The sequence below is a fragment of the Sylvia atricapilla genome, chromosome 6 (genome assembly GCF_009819655.1).
Source record: "Sylvia atricapilla isolate bSylAtr1 chromosome 6, bSylAtr1.pri, whole genome shotgun sequence".
Lineage (NCBI taxonomy): Eukaryota > Metazoa > Chordata > Aves > Passeriformes > Sylviidae > Sylvia > Sylvia atricapilla.
This window is the reverse complement of record NC_089145.1, coordinates 23,850,890-23,870,755: the sequence shown is the minus strand read 5'-3', so window position 1 is coordinate 23,870,755 and position 19,866 is coordinate 23,850,890. Positions and strand designations below refer to the sequence as shown.

The 19,866-nt window shown below is 46.8% G+C and overlaps 2 protein-coding genes across 2 annotated transcripts; both read left to right on the top strand.

Annotated features, from left to right (window-relative positions):
- The first annotated feature begins 2,362 nt into the window (after positions 1–2,362).
- ZNF408 (zinc finger protein 408) lies at positions 2,363–4,313 on the top strand. The gene is given in 8 exon segments (XM_066322177.1): positions 2,363–2,392; positions 2,590–2,862; positions 2,864–3,110; positions 3,113–3,341; positions 3,343–3,865; positions 3,867–4,062; positions 4,065–4,222; positions 4,224–4,313. Coding segments are annotated over 8 exon segments (1,746 nt in total).
- A 5,044-nt stretch (positions 4,314–9,357) lies between these two features.
- Positions 9,358–19,205, top strand: F2 (coagulation factor II, thrombin). The gene is made up of 14 exons (XM_066321141.1): positions 9,358–9,490; positions 10,393–10,556; positions 11,536–11,560; positions 11,782–11,832; positions 12,323–12,428; positions 12,510–12,640; positions 14,208–14,504; positions 14,865–14,978; positions 15,255–15,378; positions 15,855–16,022; positions 16,365–16,538; positions 16,651–16,829; positions 18,084–18,154; positions 18,913–19,205. The coding sequence occupies exons 1-14, from the start codon at positions 9,412–9,414 to the stop codon at positions 19,054–19,056; spliced, it is 1,827 nt and encodes a 608-aa protein (XP_066177238.1). The 5' UTR covers positions 9,358–9,411; the 3' UTR covers positions 19,057–19,205.
- Positions 19,206–19,866: the final 661 nt, after the last annotated feature.

Below are 19,866 nucleotides of genomic sequence, written 5' to 3'. Positions count from 1 at the left end.
ATGTCATGACAATATTTAAGTGGTACATTTCCATATAGCAAATAATAGGATAAGAAAAATTACATACCTAGATTAAAAAAACTAAAATTCTAGCCAAACATTTAAAAACTAAAGAATCACGCATAGCAGCAGAAGCATTTACGTACTGCCAGGCTCTGAAGAGCCAACTGTTATCTTTTTTTCTAAAGTATTTAAGTATGTTTTTTGCAATTACACTGCACCTGAACACTTGCTGTGTAATAAAAATTAACTTTCCTAGATAAGAGAGACATGTGATGGAGACCAGCACATTTTGCTAAAGAAGAGAACTCAGACCATTAAAATACAATTTTCACACAAATTCTGAGCTGAAGATTCCTTACAAAAGATCCAGAATTTACCCAGAGAGGACCATTCACATATATCCAGGAAATCTTTGTAGTTGCTGTCCATGCAAACTATTTTTTTCTGCAATTTCAGTTTCACTACTTTTCTACCACTTATTTCTAAGCTACAGCTGCTTGATAGTTTCCTTTTCCTGTTTTCCTTCCAGATGTACTATTACTTCAGCAACAAATTATACTTCAAAATATGTCCATGTATATATTTCCACACCCTGGAGCTCTACATACAATAAAGAATTACAGAAGCAAAGTGGCCTCCTCTTCCGTGCAAGATGAACAACTAATGGTCTAATGCAACACAGTCCCAGTTCTGGGGTTATTTTTCTGACTCTGCTGCCATCCACACCTCCTCCCAGTTTCAGCCTATTTGCACAAATGTCTCTTTTTCTGTACACATCAATCAAGACCCTGCACTTTGCTACAGTGCAACAAGCACACTGCAAGAAAAGGCAGCAGTTACTCAGCAGCTGACCTTCAGAGTACTCATGTGCATGAACAAGTTCCATAACCAAGACTCGCCCATAAAGCCCACCCCGTGTCTTCCCTCACACCAAGACTGATGATACCACTGAAAGCATCGCTACCCTGCTACTACCCTGAAAGAACCCAGAGGTCAAGGGCAGACCTTGTCATGCCTCACCATGACCTATAAAGTCAGGACAGACACACTACTGCTCAGGGAAGCTCTCTGGTCCTTCATCGTTGCAACAGCTTTTTAATTGAGCAGCCTTCCTTCCCCAGTCATCTGAACTCGTTTGCTGAAGGCCACCTCCGTGCCTGCTGGAAATCCACTCTAGCGAGCCGTCAACCTCCCCTTGCGGGTTCTCTGCAGAGACTGAGGGCAAAAGTGCTGAATTCTCCAAGTGTCCTCTCCGGAGCCGCTGCACAAAGTTCAGAGGCTGCTCTCGGTGCCGTGCGGGACCCACCCGGGACTCACCTGTGAGGGAGGCAGCGGGGCACACACAGCCCTGCACGGGCTGCACCCCTCCTCTTCCTCCCCAGCATCCCCCCACCAGACATCCGCTCTTCTCCCGCTCCCTTCCACTCTTCTCCTGTGAGACCCCTGAGCGAACCTCAAGATTGCGTACGAGACTCGCGGATTCCCTATTTACACTGTTAAAACAAAGGTCCCCTAGAACAAGCCAGCTGCCTGAAGGGAGGACATGTACCAGCCCCTGCTGCTGGGCCCCGGGGTTAATGGCAGCCAACCCCAGCCCCGCCGCCGGGAGCACCAGCAGCAGGCCCAGCAGAGGCGCTCCGGCGGTACCGGCACCGATCAGCGGAGACCAGCACACCGCGGGCTGCCGGCCCGGCTCTCCCCGCCCAGGTGCCCGCGGCGCTTCAGTCCCCGCGCTCTTCCCGCCAGGAGCGCACCGCGGGCGAACCGAGCCGCTCCCTCACACTGGGCGAGCCCGGCAACACCCGGGCGGAGCGCTCGGGGCTCCGGCCCAGCCCTGGCCCGCTTAGCCTCAGCCCCAGCCCCGCCGCCGGGCCGCTCCTCCGCCCCAGCCCCGCCAGCACAGGCCGCCGTCCCCCGCTGCTGCAGGCAGGGCCCGGCCGCGCTCCCCGGACGCCGCACGCGGCCCCGCGGGTGTCGGTACCTGCCGCCGCCCGCCCGTCGCCGCCGCCCGCCGGAAGCGCGGCCTCGGCACCGGGGAGCCCGCCCCGCCCCGCCCGCTGCCCGCCGCCGTCCGGGCGCGTCCGCCGCTCCCTCGCAGCGTTCCGCCGGCACGGAGCGCCCGGTGCCGGGGCTGTGCAGGCGCGGGGCCCGAGCCAGCCCCGCAGGCGGAGCCCCTGGTAGCTGTGTGCCGGGGCCCGGGGTGGGTGGGAGGAGCGGCCCGGCCTTCCCGAGCGTCGGGTTTGCGCTTTCAGCTGTTCCCGGCGTGTGTGCGCCCTGCAGCCCCTGCGGGATGGCGGTGCGGAGCTTGCGGCGCTCGTAGGAACGAGAAAAGAGCGCGTTGCCCTGTTTGATGCCAGTCATGGCGATACGCCACCTAGAAATACTGCTCGTGAAACAATAGGAATGCTGCACGGGTACTGTCTGTGGTGAGAAATCAGAGATTCGTCCCTCTTCCCGAGTTTGAAAGGGGAAAAGATCATAAAAGTAATGGTTCTCATGGTAGAGTCCCAGGATTACTGCATAGCAGAGTATCCATCTCCAGAGTTCATCTTCCTCTTATCCAGCAGCAATCATGTCACATAACAGCCAGCGTTAATTCATCCATCGTGCCTTTGTGTTTGTGCAGGGGATCCCGAGGTCTCCAAGGCAATAGCTCTTGAAACTACCGTCCTCAATGACCCTGTTAGCAGGCTGTCCACCAAATATTTCCACAGGCTGCAAGAAGCTTCCAAACATGAGCCATGGCAAGCCACGGACCGAGAATCAGCATGTCGAGCCCATCTCAACCGTATTAAGACCAGTGGCAGGTGTAAAGAAGAACTGGATAAGGGTGTGGATCCCAGACCTGCAGCAGAAAAATGTGGAAATGGGACAACAGGCAGCAAGTCCTGGAGACCTGGATCTGTTGTCTCCCTCGAGCAGGGTTTAATTCAGTGCTCCTTTGGTTGGCAAGCCGTGCAAGGTGCATGCTCTCATCAGCCCACTCCAGAAGTGCTTGCAGAACTCTGCTGGCAGGAAAACTTGGCAGGAATCCCAGAAGCCCAGTCCTACATAAGGAGAGACTATAGAGATTTGTGATAAGGAGAGCAAAGCTTCCAAAACCTCAGACTGACATTCCCAGAGCATGAGGGGAAGGGCTCACTGGAGGCGCCTGAGTGGCAGGAGGAGTATACAGAGCTGATGGAGGATTATTCTGGCAGCCCAGGCCCCCCTCTAAAATCTCTGTCCCAAAAGGAGATCATCAAGCACAGGTGGTGCTCCAGGGAGTGTGATAAAGCCTTCTTGTGGCTCTGACACCCCAAGAAGCACCACTTAGTCCACCCTGGCCACAAGCCCCTCCTGCAGAGAGTATGGTAAGGGCTGTCGTTCAGAGGGGAGCCTCAAGGCCCGCACATTAGCCCACGGGGCTGTGTGGCCATTCCACCCACTGTACAAGCTTTGCTGCCCCAAGTGAGGCTTGCAGGGGCACCAGGTCCCACACAGTGGCCAGCACCTCTTGTCCTGCCAGCAGTGTGGCAAGGCCTTTGCACACTGGCTCTCTCTTCACATGCACAAGGAGATCCATTTGGCCACTGGGACTGGCCCAGCTGGTCCCAAGGGGTGCCAGTGTGCCCTATGTGGGTGTCACCTGGCCAACCCCAGCTCCTTGTTGCACCATATGCACCTGCACATGGGGGAGTGTGCTTTCACCTGCAAGCAGTGCAGCAAGTCCTGCACCCTGGCCACTAAGCTATGGGGCCATCAGAAATCCCACCCAGCTGGCAAGCCCTGCAAATATGAGCTCTGTGGCATGGGCTGCACCCTTCCTCAGAGCCTTGTGCACTGTACGCTCACCTACAAGGTGGGAAAGGACTCTGAGGAAACTCACCATTACAGTGGCTTCACTTGCTCTGGACCTACCTCAGGCAGCAAGAAAGAAGCCACAGAGGAAGGGCCAGCAGGGGAGACTTGTGGCAGAGCCCACCCTGCTCATGGTGTAGGTGCTGAGGCCAGTGAGTAAGGCTGAGCTGCTGATCACAGCCAGCAGTCACTGCATTGCTACTTACCAGTCTCAAGGCAGATCCCAGATCCTGGGGCACACAGGACAAAGGCCATGTGTCCATCAGCAAAAGATAAAATCGTTCTCTCTGAGCTTGAGGACAAATGCATTGTGATGCAGGATGAGGCCTCATTAATCAGTGACATGGTCATCATCCAGGAGGGGCAGGGGATGGGCTTCAGGAGCCTTGGCAGAAGTGGTAGAGGTCAAGACTGATACCTGCCTGTCCCAACACGCTCTGGCTGATCTTCTTCTGTACTTGTTAAAATGAGGTTAAAAACCAATAAAACCTCTCACCTCTCTGTTAGCAACAAGGCCCTGTGGCTCAGCCCCAGGCAGAATTAGCAGTCTTGGAGGTAACTGCCTGTATAAACGTGGGTCTTTGCAGTAGCTGCTCATTGAAACTATGAGCCTACACATGCCGCATGCTGGGCCTGGCACAGAGAAGGCACTGCCTGTTGATGGGAATAACTTCCCAGAGAAGACAGCGTTAATGAGCAGAACTTCTGTTCTGCCTGTGGTACATTGTCAGTCAGTGACAGTGCGCTGTGGGGAAGGCAGGAAAAGTCTCAAAGCAGTGACTTTGAACAGTGCCTTCCTTTCAAGTTTTTTAATTACGTGTTGCTATTCAAGTGCTTTCCTGGGCTTTTACTCTTGTAGCTAAGCAACACTTCTGATCATTTGAAGCTCATACTGGTGCCAGACATTACTGGTAAGCAGCTTCCCAAGTGTTTACAAGGTACCTTGTAATATGAAGAGCATTTTTCACAATTAGCAGAAGCAAAATCCTGCCTTGGAGCTAGGGCTGAATGTTCCTTCTCCGCTGTCACCTGATTTGCGCGCTGTCAGTTTCCTTCACTTACAGTGACCGGACAGTCTGTCTGAGGACATGAAAAGGATAGTTGTGTCTCACTGTGCAATTTTCAGTGTCCCCCGCTGAAAGGCTCCTCACCTCTCCACATATATGTTGACTAGTTCATCCCTGCTCAGATTTTCCATTTCCTCTCCATGTTCAATTTGGTTCAATAAGTTTTTCCCTTATTTCTCTTCACACATTCTTGCTTCCTCTCTTCCTCTTCTTTCCTACCCCTGCACCAAAACATTAAAAGACAGCACAGTCACAGCTACATCCCAATATCTCTTCTGCTCCATCTTCTTCAGTGTCTGTTTGCCAGCTGAGGCAGGCTGATGTAAATTAGTCCTGTTGCAGGAAGGAAGTGCACAGCTATGTCAGCTTGACCTCCTAGGAAGGGCTGACAATACCAGACTAACGGATCTTTCAGACTTGCCTGCTCTGCACTCTCTTTTCACATCGAAACACCATTTTCATTTGCTGAATCCTCAGTTTTAGCTGTTCTTACTCTCTGTCTTATACGTCTCAAACATCTGCAATTCCCCAAATTTTTTTGTTTAGCCTTGCTTAGTGGCTTTAAATTCTCTGGGTTTCTTATGCCCACTGCACAAGAGGAAAACAAAGATGCACCAAGGAATCATAAGTAGCACAGTCCCCTTTTGGGATGCTATGAATGCAGTTATGTGACACTCCTAAAAGCTGCTCTTTGCAGTTTCCACATTAATTTTTTTCATGAACTGTGTAAAACCTGTTTGCAGACAAGGTGCTACAGTGAGATGCATGACACTTTGATGTGAAGATGGAATGTGAGTTCAGTTGATAAACTCTTGAGTGTCCTAATTTTTAATAATTTTCTCTATAGGGGAACAAGAGCTAAGTCTTCCCTAAGTGCTTGGAGCACAGGCATGTGAGGAGGCTTGTATTTGAAGCTGCAGTGCTTCCTACTGTTCTGTCTTTGGTGCCTATCCAAACTCAAATATTGACACAGCTGCAGAATGTTCTCACTGGAGCTGGGCTCGTATGCTGTGTTTGAAGCATGTGCCCTCTGTCACAGCAGAACTGGGAGAGAAGGGGGAGCAATGGGGGGAAAGGGCAGGGAGAACCCAGACCCCTATTGCCTAAATGGCTGACCTGCTTCTTTATTTTAAGGTAACAAGAGAGAAATAGAAGGAACTATTATGAATTAGGAGGTCTTCACAGAAACACTGTTCACCTAACAGTTGATCTGAGTAGATGGGAACATGTCTGTGCCGTGCTGCACGTATCACTTGGTTGCAAGATAAACTTAGCTGGCTAATTCTGAGGAGCCCAGAGGTGACTCCCATGGTGGTGATGCCACCACTTTGTCTTAGAAACAGCACGTTCTCATGTGAACAACTTTTGCTTGACAGCAAAATGGTGTATAAAGTTGTTTACTCCTAGGAAATTCCTATAAAAGCCCTGAAGATCATGGTGCTGGTGAACCTCAATATGGATGGGATCTGTGCAGGGTACTGTGGCCTGACTAGATAGCTGTGCAGTGCTCTATAGCTTGGTGTTTGCAGCATCTGAAGGGGTGTGGCATTATCTAATGCTATACCCTTTCTTGTATTATGTCCAGTAAACGTTATTTTAAGGCCTAATTAAAATACTAAAAGCCTAATTTTGTTGGGATCCATAACAAGTCCTCACACCAGCGCATTACATTTGGTGCAGTTGTCAGGATCCTGGTGAGAAGGGAAAAGAGATAGCAAGGACAAGGATGTGTGCCTGCCTGGTGCCACATGCTGGCATAGAGAGGAGTTACACAGTGTGCTGCCTTTCAGTGCCAGTGAAGGTTATTTGGGGCAGCAGACACATGGATTACCCAGCTGGCTGGAGATCATGCACACCCATTACCATTAGAGGTTCAGGCAGCAAGCAAGCACACATCTCTCCTGGGTAGTGAGGTCCGCCAAACTCCATATATTCTGCTCCCTGGAAGTTGAAAAAGTAGTTACACAGGGAAAAAAATTGCCGAAGGCTTTCTTTACTTAAAAAGAAGAATCAACACATAGAAGGAAAGATCAAAACTCCCAACTGTATTACAAGCCATAGGTCTGGGTGGTAAAGGTATCTTAAATCTCTTGTCCTAAGAAAGAAAATAGCATTCATCATTCATGGGTGAGTGAAGGCTGAAAAAAAGTGCAATTATAAAAATTTGCTTACAGGAATGTAAGAGTTAAATGTTGGAGGGGTGGCAGTCACCCTTGGAAAGGTGATACCTGATGCATGCTGTGCTGCTGCAGAAGCTAACCACAGGAACGGGAAAAACGGGGAGGAGCCCTAGAAGCACATTATGGAATGAGAAAAGGCCACAATGTGAAGAGTCGGCATCTTTAATTACTGACAATGTTGTGAGACACCAGAAAGGGCTGGAAAGTGTCCCAGGATGTAGTGAAAATCTCCAATTACAAAGCAAACCCAAAGTAAAGAAATAGAAGAAAGCTAAGTGATAGATGTAGCCTTGAATAATCTAGAGATAAAAGGTTTCAGCAGTTACAGTTAATAACCTAGTTTTCCTGATAGGTGGCTTTGTCTTGTATCAAGGAGGAAACAAGAGCAGCAGCTGGAAAAGAAGCAGCCAGACATAGTGACAGAATCATCATCAATTTCAATAAGGGTTTTTTTAAACAAATGCTTAAGCAACAAAATGAACGTAGGAACCAGAACAGAAGTAATGTTAAAGGAAGATGGCATAGGTAAGTATTAGAAGATATTTATACCTGTCTGATAACCAAGCTTAACTTATAACAGCTTAACTGCTGTATTGGAGCATTGCTTAAAGTTAGCCTTATATACTGCATGATTTCATGGAAGGTGGTAAGACCTTTCCTTTAAAAGAAAGACAAGAAGAGGGTAAAAATCTATGCATAACAAAATTGACTTAAGCTGTGTAAAGGCTCTCTGGTTATTATAAAGAAGAGACAGAGATGCAGAAATGAAAAAGAGAGTGAATGAGGATATGGAAAGTTGCTTGTGCCTCCTCCTCCAGTGAGGAGTGGAAGTGGCTGTGTGAGACACAGCAGCAGCTCTGACCTCGCCACTCTTGTTTGTGTTCTTTCACGTCCCTGCCTGTGCTCTCTGCCTAAATGCTGCTTCCCCTGCTCAGCAACATGGGTGTTTCTAGGGTTATGTCTAATCTCGTGCACACACTCTCCACCCAGGTAATTTCCACTCAGGGAATGCCAGCCATTCCTAAAAATCTCTGTCCAAAATCCAGAGCAGGGAGTAGAAATGTGTGTGGATGAGAACAGGTGATACTTGCATGTGAAGAAGGAAGCCTCTGCAACTGCTCTTTGTACCAGTGTCCAGAGTCATTCCTCAGCCACCCTAATGCTAATATTTGCACTCCTTCTATGGAGATAAACATTACAGATGTATTAGCTGCACAGAGGCACAGCACAAAATATGCTCCCTGCTGGCAGGAAGCACTTTTGTTCCATGTGGCAATTCCTGAGACTACCTCACTCTGCCCTGCTTTCTGCTGTTTTTCCACGCTTTCCAATGGTCTGCTAGCTGTAGCAATCATCAGAGCCTTCTCAGCTCTGCTAGTCCAGTTCTTGACTTAATAGCTGATGTCATGACATACAGACCATTAGTCTCCCTTTTCCTGGAAGCCCTTGTTTTCCTGGCTGGTTTTGGGTGTGCTAGCTCCCTGCTTGTCAGAGTTTCTGTTTCCTTTTGGATGGACTTTAGTAGGTTCCACTATGGGGGGAAGGGGGAGCCTAGCCCTCATGCCACTTCATCCTCCTCCACTCAGCTGGGAATTATAAGGCATTGGGAAGAATGCATTACCAGTGGAACTGCTGACCTAACTGGGAGGAAAATTAAACTCCCAAAGGGATGTCAAAGGCACCCTTTCTGCTCCTTGTCATGGGCAAGGGAGAAGGGGGAACACTGTAAGTGTGTGTTGTGGGGCCAAAATAGCTGAGGCTGAGCTTGCTGATAACTGCAGGAAGGAAAGATTCTCCCTGAGCACTAGGGGGAATCAGAGGGACTTGCAGCTAAAAAGAGAAGGACTGGGAATGGCTAAGGAGCTCTCAAAGTCTTCGTATGTTCAAGGCCGCTAGAGTACAGCTTCTGAGAAGAGTCAGTGGCAGAGACCTGAACCAGCATGGTGGGGAGGCAGTGATGGTGCCAGGGGCTGCATTGCAGCAAAGCCAGGGAAAAAGAGCAAGCTCTCTGGCTGGGATGGCTGTGAGATAGCAGAATTACCTCTCTTCAGCCCGAGTTCTCCCTGTGCCCTGGGACAAACTTGTCCTCCTGCTACTCATGCCATCTTCCTAGATATGAAATAGAAAGTTAAGTAAGGAAACCAAGATGCTCTGATGGAAGGGAGAAATGCCAAGAGAGGAGGGATAAGAGTCCCACTGTCCCTGACACACCACGACCTGGAGTCCTGTTTCTTCATTCTGGTTCAATATTAACCCAGCAGGGCTGTGACTCTGCTTATTCTGCTTCCTTCACAGTTCCCCTGGAGCCAGGGCTGTACAGCATGGCGCACACCAAAACCACCATACTGAGGGGCCTGCTCTTCTCCAGCCTTCTGCACCTCACCTTGAGCCATGCTGGAGGTAAGACTCAAGGGTAGAAATAACAGTAGATGACAGGAGGAAGAGACAGGGTTATTTTTTCCAGGGGTATCACAGGTGGCAAGTTTTCTTTCTCAAGTCAGGAGGACAGGCTAAAAGCTTGAAGTTGGGAGCAAAAGTTGGGAGCTGAGAATGGAGCGAACACAGGAGGATGCAGCTGCATCTGTCAGCTGGTGACAGCAACTGAGTGGATTTTATGGGTCACCTGGGAAACGGCAGGGATGGGGACTGTGGCTCAGTCCAGGATCAAGCATAACACAGCTATGGGGCTTTTGGGGATTGAGTTCCTCAGCTGGCCTAGCTGACTTCAATTCTCCATTGCCTCCCCAGCTGTCCCTTATCGAAACTTTACGTCATGCAAAATATGCCACCTTCCTGCTTACTGCTCCTTTTATTAGAACCTCTAATTGTCTTTTCTTAAGATGAGGTTAATTCCTCTTAGACCCACTACTGTGTGTGGGAAGACCCGTCTCCAGGTTCAAATCAGGGGCTGTGAACGTGAAATGGAACCAAGCTGTGCTTATCACAGTGGTCTGAGGCTGGCAAGAAATACAGTGGCTGGGGACAGGGACAGCAGCACGCTCAAAGCAAACAAGCTTCTATTTAACTGCAAATGAGCAGAGCAGTTTTGCTGAGGAAGCAGTGTTCCTGTCACTTCTGTTTCCTAAGTGGTGGTAGCTGTGACAGGATGAATTCCAGAGAGCCTACTCTGATCATCAAGTATAGACCTGACAGGGCTTCTCCTCTCTGTATGGTGTGCTGGGAGAGGCTGGGCTGTGGGATCTCCACATCAGCTGCATGTGGTTTTTAGAAACTGCAAGGGGATACAAAGGTGCCCTCTGGCTGTGAGCAGCCCTTTGACTGGCAGTGTTCTGACCTGATAGTTTTCCTGGAAAAGGGGCAGGCACTGTCACTGCTCAAGCGCCACCGACGTGCCAACAAGGGATTTCTAGAAGAGATGCTTAAGGGAAACCTGGAGCGAGAGTGCCTGGAGGAGCTGTGCAGTTACGAGGAGGCTTTTGAAGCCCTTGAATCCATCGATCAGACGGTACGTACCAGGAAACATTCCCCCAGCCAGCCCCTGGAGGAGACACCAGCAGGCTGCACACACTGCCAGGGGCCAGGCTTGTAATACTCAAATCTGTGAACCAAAGATGAGCCTGATGTGTGCACGCCCCAAGGCTTCCTTAGGGAGCTTCCCTTCCTGAGACACTACAGGGAAGACATATGAAAGCTCAGGTTCTTTTCTTTCCCTCTCTTTGCATGAAGTCATAAGGTGCCATTGGTCCTGAAAAGCATCTTTCATTAGCTCAGTGTGGTGCCTCACACATGTGAGCTGCTGTCCCAGACACTCCAGAAGCACTGGCATAGCAGCCAAACACTGAGTGCAGGTACCTCAGACTCCTTTGAGCTTAAGTTTTTGCACTCCCTCTCCCCTTTTCCCAGTTTCCAGACTCACTCTGCCAAATTTGTGCTGCATCCTTTTGGGATTTCCCCCTAGCCCCAAGGCTGGTGGCCCTGCAGAATTCCATACCTAAAATTCCTAACAGATGAACAGTTAGGAGCCTAAGCCAGCAAGACACTACTTCTGTGGAGTACTTCAAAAACAATCAGCCACAGGCTGCATGGTAGAGATGTAGATCCAAAGAGCTGAGCAATACCTACATGTGATCTGTGGCCTTAGAAATTCCAGGTTCAGCTGCTTGGACTTCTGCACTGTAGCCACTGCTCTACAGGAAGCTCTGCTTGCTCTGCAGATTGATGAAGGTTGTAAACATCTTTGGTCTCTTTAGAAACAACAGTATTGTCATGATTCTTGGGTCTGATGTGTGGGAATGTGGTTTGGTATCCGATTTTTTGCTTTGACTCCATAGTAATTGATATAAACAGAGCTAGGTTAGTCTTTCTTTTTTTCGTGATGGGGCGTTTGCTTACTGGTTTGAATTGCAGTAGCCAAGAAAGGTTTGATGTTTTGTGTCCCTAAATACATATTTTTCTTTTTTTTTTTTTTTTTTCTTTTTTTACAGGACATATTTTGGTCAAAATACCAAGGTAGGTTGTTTTGAGTCCTGCAGGTACTCTTATCCCTTAGGATGCACTGTCTCATCCTGGAGACATGGCTCCCTCTTTTAAGAGCTCACTTTCCACAGCTAAGCTCTTGTATTTTGTCTCTAGATGATAAACTGGTTCAAATGATGATGCTTGTTTGGATTGATGATGATGCTTCTCAAGGCATCACTTTCATATGTGTCTCTTTCTTCTTATTTTGCTAGTATGTCAGGGCGTGGCAATATCCAGGACAATTCTGGATGCTTGTCTAGAAGGTATGAACTTCATGCTGATCTCAATCTCCTAGATACAGTGAGTGCCAGGAACTTGCTTCCTGCAGAGATTGTACAGAAAAAAAATTAAACTGTTGGAGAAACCTTCTAATTATAAGGAAAAATACCAGGGGAGGAATTTGAAATGATTTCTTACTCTATTTCCCCACTAACCATTTCAACAAATAATCTGACTTGTGCACTGAAATAACATGGGGTAAATATCCTTATCCTTGTGACAGTCAGGAGTGAGCAGCCTCTCAGAAAGGCTTTGAGCCAAAGCAAAGCACAGAGCCCTCAGGGACAGCTCCCTCTGATGAGGCTGAGAAAGCTTGGCTGTGTGCTCTTCTCATGGGAAGAGGATGCCTCTGCTCATGCAGGCTCATGCACCCAGCAAAAGTTAAAGGGATATGTGAGAAGGTACTTCGGACCTTGCAAAATGCAACATCCAGTTCCACTGACTCTGGCTTACGCTGTGTTGGGATTTTGGCAGGTAACTGTGCTCTTGGGCTGGGCCAGAACTATCGAGGAACAATTAGTCACACCAAGTCTGGGATTGAATGTCAAGTGTGGACAAGCAAATATCCACACATTCCTAAGTAAGTTCATCTCCCGCATACTCTGTAAGAATTCTCCAGGGTGTCCTTCCTTCCTAACCTAACCAGCTTTGCCTCTCATAGATTCAATGCCACCCTCTATCCCAGCCTCATTGAGAACCACTGCAGGAACCCAGACAACAGCTCAGAAGGGCCATGGTGCTATACTCGAGACCCAACAGTGGAACGGGAGGCGTGTCCCATCCCCGTGTGTGGTATGCACTGAGACTGATACTAAAGCAGTCAAGGAGAGGATTATGGAGGGGGAAGGCTTACATGAACAGAGGTCAGTAAGAGTAGAGAAGCTTAAAGGGTAAAGGAGCAGAGGAAGTCACTGAGTTGCCCATACATAATGAGCTGTTTTCTCTAGATTATGCTAAACTAGGTGTAAATTAAAACCAGTGTCAGCAGTCCAGTGGAATGTACTACAGTCTTTTCTAGTCAGTCACCCAAAATTCCTGGCCCAGTTGTCTCTAATTTGTGACAGCCATGAATCATAATGATTTTTGGACTGAATTCCTACCTTTAGGACAAAATAACTACAGTTTGTGCTTGACTGCCTACCTTAAAATTCTCTCCTGTGGAGGTGTGCAGTTTAATACTCACAATCTCACGTAAAGAGAAGATGCCCTTCTCTCATCATTGCACTGGACATGGAGGACCATCCCCTTACACTTACACATTCCCATTTCTCTCCAGTACAGAGTTATCTCCCCTAGGGCCTGGCTTCTGTCTCAAAAGAACTCGTAAAGGAGAGAACCTTCTCACACAGCAGAAATTTCTCTTCCAGAAACAGACTAGAAGCAATAACACATAAGCAAGTTTGAGGTCTGCAACCATTTTAACATGGGGTATTTTTAAATTTTAAAAGCTATTACCATTGCTCTGGTCTGCAGAATTTAACAAACTGAAAAGAAATACTGCTCTGCTTTGAGGCCATGAGGCATCTGTGCTACCTCTGTTCACCAGTTCATTTCTGACCTGCAGTATGTTACAGTTACACTTCCACGTGGATGGATATGGCAGGATTAGAAAAGCCTCGGTTTTGTGCACAGTTCTTTTATAATCATGTTGACATGACTCAAAAAACAAAAGCAGCCCCACTTATTAAGGTGAATGCTACTTGGCCAGTGGCTGTTGAGCACCAGAGTGAATAGTCAAATGAGGTCTCTCTTCACATGGGGATTTCCCCCTGTGCAGAAGGAGAAGGCACCTTGAGGCCAAGCAAGAACAGATTGGATACCCACTCCTTCAGGAAATGCTGCTTAAAACTTGCAGTCATTAGGACACTTGCAAGAAACAGTGTGAGAAGTCTTGCAGGGAATTTTTCACTTCTCATTAGATTTAGAAACATTGGCAAAAGTTAAATTTGCCATTAAAGAATATCACAATAAAAGGCTCCCCAAATATGGCCTAGTTAAGCATTTTAAAAGAAGGTATTTGAGATCCTAATACAGCAGAATTATGATGCCTGAGACACCAACCTATCCCTTGAGTTGGTTCTCCAAGACGCCTCAGAAGGAAATAGAATACTGTTCCTCATATCTTAGTGACAAAGAGAAGTGTGATGAATAGTGCCAGCCTCACTTCACATACTGCTGGACCACCTCTGACACTGGAGTGTTTTAGAGGGCCACCACATGCATGGAAACAGTGGGAGCTCCCAAACATAATGGGACTCCCCATGGAACTCTAGGCTTTAGCAAAGGGGCTCTGGTCCTACTTGCTATCAGCACTTCTGAGTGCACAGCTATGGCTTAAATCACAGCTCTCTCTTTCCAGGTGAAGATAGAACAACAGTTCCATTTACTCCACTGGCCAGAGAACCCACACCAATGGAGCCCTGTGAACCAGAGAAAGGCATGCTTTACACAGGGACGCTCTCAGTCACTGTATCTGGAGCTAAGTGTCTGCCATGGAACTCTGAGAAAGCCAAAGAGGTGCTCCATGAAAAACACATTGACCCAGAAGTGGAGCTGAAAGAGAATTACTGTCGGAATCCAGACAGAGATGAGGAGGGTGTCTGGTGTGTCACAGATGAACCACCCTACTTTGACTACTGTGATCTGCACTACTGTGGTGAGAAGTCTGCATAGGTTTGGGCAGGCACACATTTGAGGTAGTGGCAAATAACAGGAGTAGAATGAAGTGCTTGGCTGGGAGGCATGGGCAAGGATGTACGTGCTCCATGCACATGGGAGTCCTGTTAGTCCATATATCACATGTACTATCGTGCCTTAAGTGCATAGCACTGTTACCTCTCTCAGGTGTTCTCCCTGAAAACTCACACTGGAGGACAAGGCACATTAAAGAACATTGGTGTTTTAAAACATCATTCCTTCATCAGATCCATGGTGTAGGGAAAGGAACATTTACATTGCTGGTTATTATGGCAATTACACTTAAGCCTTTTACCATGTTTGTCTTTCCATGTCTCAGACAGCTCGCTAGAGGATGAGAATCAAGAGTCTGAGGGACTATCAGGACGTTCTACTATTCCTAAAGAGTTCAAAACCTTCTTTGATGAAAAAACTTTTGGTTCTGGTGAAGCAGGTGAGCAAAAAGTCTAGATACAGCATGTCTGCAGAAGGACTGTAGCTTCTTCCTCTTCACTGTTCCTCAGAAACATCAGCTAACCAAAAGGTGTTAAAAGCAGGGGAAGATGCTTAAATTCCTTTTAGACCTCTCAGAAGCCAATATCCAGTTCCAATCATGGAACTAGTAAGCACTTCCTTTCTCAGATCTTCCACTATCACATGCTGACTCTAGACAACAGTTCTCCACTGCAAACAAGGTAGAGTAGCAAAACCAGACTGCATGTTTTTTCAGATTGTGGCACCCGTCCTTTATTTGAGAAGAAAAAGATAACAGACCAAAGTGAGAGGGAGCTGTTGGATTCCTACACAGGAAGAATTGTTGGTGGGGATGGCGCAGAAGTTGGCAGCTCCCCCTGGTAAGTATTGTTGTTGCATTTGGGAATTGTGTCTTCCTTCTCTTCAGCTCAAGCAGGTAGAAATAAAAAGGCTTGCCTATCTTAGGCAGCGTGCACAAATTACAGATTCTAATCAAAGCTTCTCCAAGTTGTTGACAGAGCAGTACTAAAAGAGCTGGAAAGAAACTCACCTCTTGAATCAAGTATGCAACCATCAGAGAAAACAAATGTGTTGGTCTATTTCATCTTTATTGTCTTCCTCTTTCCAGCTTTGCTGGAACAAAAAGGATGAGAAGCTTCTCCAGGTGAAAGAAATGAGGTACATGGCCTACTACATAGGATATACATGTCCAGGGAAGACTTTTGCTACAGAGCTACTTAAGCAGTTTTGTCAGTATAGTGCAATGCTGTTTCCTGCTCACTGCCACTTCTGCACTTGGCATGACACCAGGACCCATTTAGTCCTGCTAAGGGCTTCCTTCCTCCTTGTCTCTCAGGCAGGTGATGCTCTACAAAAAGTCTCCTCAGGAGCTGCTGTGTGGTGCCAGCCTCATCAGTGACAGCTGGGTCCTGACTGCTGCTCATTGTCTTTTTTATCCACCCTGGGACAAGAACTTAAGTACAAGTGACGTATTGGTGCGGATTGGCAAGCACGTAAGAGCAAAGTAAGAGTCTGAATGAAGTGAGAAGGAACTAGGCTTCCTCTTGAAGTAATGAGATACTTTGGAGCTGGGCTGTCATTCAGTATCCAAGGAAGTATAATAGCTAATGTTACATGCCTATCAGTAACAGGATCTAATGGGGCTGTCATTTGCTGCTCTTGCTTATCCTGAAGGTTAAAGTGAAAAGGAGCAAAGAAGCCTGGGAAATCTAAAAGCACCTTTGCATAGGTGCTCCTATGCAAAGACAGCATTGTCTCAGAGGGTACAAAGCTGAGTGTATCATAAACTCCAGAAGACTCTCAGCTGCTACTGTACAGCGAGTTTTTTCCTTCATAACTATTTCAGATATGAAAAGAATAAAGAGAAGATTGCTCTGTTGGATAAAATCATCATCCATCCCAAGTACAACTGGAAAGAGAACATGGACCGAGACATTGCACTCATGCACTTAAAGAGACCCATCAGCTTCAGTGACTACATCCATCCTGTCTGCCTGCCTACCAAAGAGGTCGTGCAGAGGTGAGGAGGAGAGAGAGAACAAGATGAATTCTCAAGGCTATTTGCAGTATGAGTGCCAGGCAGGAGAAAGCTGTTGCAACGCATTTGATTATACTTGTGCTTCCTTCCACAGGCTGATGCTGGCAGGTTACAAAGGGAGGGTAACTGGCTGGGGAAACTTGAAAGAAACATGGGCCACTAACCCCTCCAACCTGCCCACAGTTCTGCAACAGGTCAATCTGCCCATTGTAGATCAAAGTACCTGCAAGGCATCCACCAGAGTTAAAGTAACTGACAACATGTTCTGTGCAGGTAAGTAACACTGGAGTCCACAGGCACGACTTGCCACAGAAGTCAAGGGCTCTGAGCTCTGGTGTGACTCACGCAACAAGGTTACTATCAGATAAATTTGCAAATGCTCTCCACAAAGAATAACTTCCCTATGATAAGAACTTTCTCAGCTCTCAGAAAACATGAAGGCTGGAGAACTTAAAGCTAGGAATAAAGTTTGCAACACCAGCCTCTGGTCAGGCACTAGTCTAACGGTACTAGCTAGCAGCAGCAGCTGTGGGACAACTAAGCACAAATAATTTTCTTTTCACCAGTACATAGAGCAGTTCAGCGACTTCCTAAAACGGCTGCACACCCATTATCCTGTCTACTAGCTTGTCTCAACCTTTTGGAGCCCATTCATACTTATGGCCACAGATTTTGAAGGCTCTCACCTTCCTAAATCTCTTCTAGCATTCATACCCTTTTCAAGTGAGAAGGGGACACAGAATTCAACTTACCAAGAGACTATGGATTTTTGTACCAATTTAACAGTTTCTGCTGTATTCTTCATTTGTGCAGACTATCAGCTCCTATAAGCAAGCCTTGTGATCTTTGATTAAATTTGTGCTGCTTGCATCAAAATGCATGTGATTCCTTGAGATAGGATGGAAGCCAATTACAAGAGTGTGCTGAAAACACAGAGCTCTAATGGACTCTTTTTGTAGACAACGTTTTTTGAAATAGCTGAGATGCAGACATACAGAAAAAAATGGGTGATGGGAAAACACAGAGATACTATCTAGTTCATCAGAAATTAATGAAATCCTCTTCCTCTTCATCCTGAGACTTTAGAAAGACAGCTGGGGAGAGGAAAAGCAAAACTTACAGTGACAGGAAGGTGAAAGTGGGGACAACAATGTGTCTCTATAGTAAACAGAAGAACAGGGAACCCAGATTATTACAAGTAAGTTTCTAAGATAAGAAAAGCACAGCACAGTAGCTCAAGCTACAGCTGTTGTACAGTGTCAGTGCAACTGACAGCAAGACTAACAGCAATTCTGATGAAAATACAGGAATGAGAGCACAGAGGGTGGATTCAAGAATGCTGCAAAGACAGATGCAGTGTTAGAATTTTTACATGTATGAAAAACAAAAGTCCAAGAGTTGACAGAATTAGCAAATAGTCTCATGGGTCCCAAAACGTTTCTGCCATTTATCCTGAAACTTTAAAGAAAAGATGGCCAACACCATCCACTCCCGCTACAGTCAAATGTCCATTTTCCTTGCCTGTAGGCTACAGTCCTGATGCATCAAAGAGAGGAGATGCCTGTGAAGGGGACAGTGGGGGACCTTTTGTAATGAAGGTATGTTCAACAAGTTCAAGCTCGTAAGACAGACAGAGTATGTCTTTGTTCTATGCTGAACTTCATAGTCTAAAAAACAGCAGCAGAGTTGAGCCACTACTGAGTAGCTGAAGCAAACCCAGCTAATGCCCAAGGTGAGCAATGGAGATGAATCCTGCAGTCATCCAGCCCCATTTCTGTACTGAGCTCTCAATGTTTTAGGACCTGCAGGACCCATAAGGGATGGCCAATTCTTAAGAGTTTTAAGAGTAGAAACAAAGTGGCTCCAATAAATTCTGCTGGAGATGCCAGTCTGAATCCCAAACTAGCTTCCATCATTAAACACGCTGGGGTACATCCAAGGTTTAGATCTGAGAGGGCAACCAAGCTGCTAAACAATACAAAGCACAAGTCTTATGAGGTGTGGCTGAGGGAGCTGGGCTTGTTTAGCCTGAAGGAAAGGAAACTCAGGGGAGACATCTTGAAAGGAGAGTGTAGCTAGGTGGCACTTGGCCTCTTGTTCCTGTCAAGCAAAGGACAAGAGAAAATGGCCTCAAGCTATTTTCTGGCTCCCAAAATGTGCCAAGGGAGGCTCAAGTTAGACATCAGGAGGAATTTCCTCACTGAAAGAGTGCACGCAGTGCTGTGGTTTAATTAACATGGTGGTGTTTGGTCAAAGGTTGGACTTGATCTTCAAAGTCTTTTCCAACCTTAATGATTCTCTGATTCTATCAAAGTCTCTTGCTACTTGTGCCAATCCCATTTTTTCTTTACTTTAGAACCCAGATGACAACCGTTGGTATCAAGTGGGAGTAGTTTCATGGGGAGAAGGCTGTGACCGAGATGGCAAATATGGATTTTACACCCATGTATTCCGCCTGAAAAAGTGGATACGAAAAGCCATCGAAAATCACGCGCGATAGATGAAGCATTTACCTTGCTTGATCTCAGTTTTGTTACAATGCTCCACTTCGAAACATAAGCATAGAAGATCCTGAAGTAAAACAAGTTATATCCTTACAACCTGACAAAGGAAAGTCTTATCCCTTGAAAATAAAAGTTCTGAAACCCATCTTCTTCCATTTATTCATGCTGACTTTAGTTGCAGTTGAGTCTAAGTCATGATAGTAGCCAGGAGTACCACAGCACTAGCTATACTGCTAATTACCTGCTGTGCTTCAAACAAATTCCCCTCCCTTCCATCAGCTATAATCAAGAGGTTTTGGACCTCACATAATGGCCTTGTCAGTCCAAGCAAGAGTAATACTCTCATGCACTATCCCTTTCCTCCCTTCAAGACAATTATTTTCTGTCCTAGTTTTTGACCCACATATGTACTGGAGATTACCACCCTACAGTATCTCTGGCATTACACAAAACACCAATGCGAAAAGTAGAGCAATTAGAAGTTGTTTTGATCAGACAAACATTGTTCTCAGCCACAACAGCAGGCAATAAATACCAGCTCCACTGTGTGCAATCTATCCTACAAAGGAATAGCGGCTTGAATACATTAAGCAGGACTTCCAGTAAGTTCCTACACGGCAAGTGGTGCTGGGTCCTTATTGTGTATTTTCTACCTGCACAGCAAGATTGTGAAGTAAGCAATTCATGCAATTATTGTCAAAAGCATCATACACTACACGTCTTTGCTTGTGTTATGAAGGCTGTTTAGTGATCTCCCCAAAAGCAAGATTCAGTCTTATGATCATAAATTCCTCTTTAGCAGGAAT

Bases quoted from the DNA above. Each gene is read 5' to 3' on its own strand.
- F2 (XM_066321141.1), top strand. From the start codon at position 9,412: ATGGCGCACACCAAAACCACCATACTGAGGGGCCTGCTCTTCTCCAGC. The intron at 14,979-15,254 runs GTGAGCAAAAAG...ATGTTTTTTCAG, and splicing joins TTTTGGTTCTGGTGAAGCAG to ATTGTGGCACCCGTCCTTTA. The intron at 15,379-15,854 runs GTAAGTATTGTT...CTTGTCTCTCAG, and splicing joins GAAGTTGGCAGCTCCCCCTG to GCAGGTGATGCTCTACAAAA.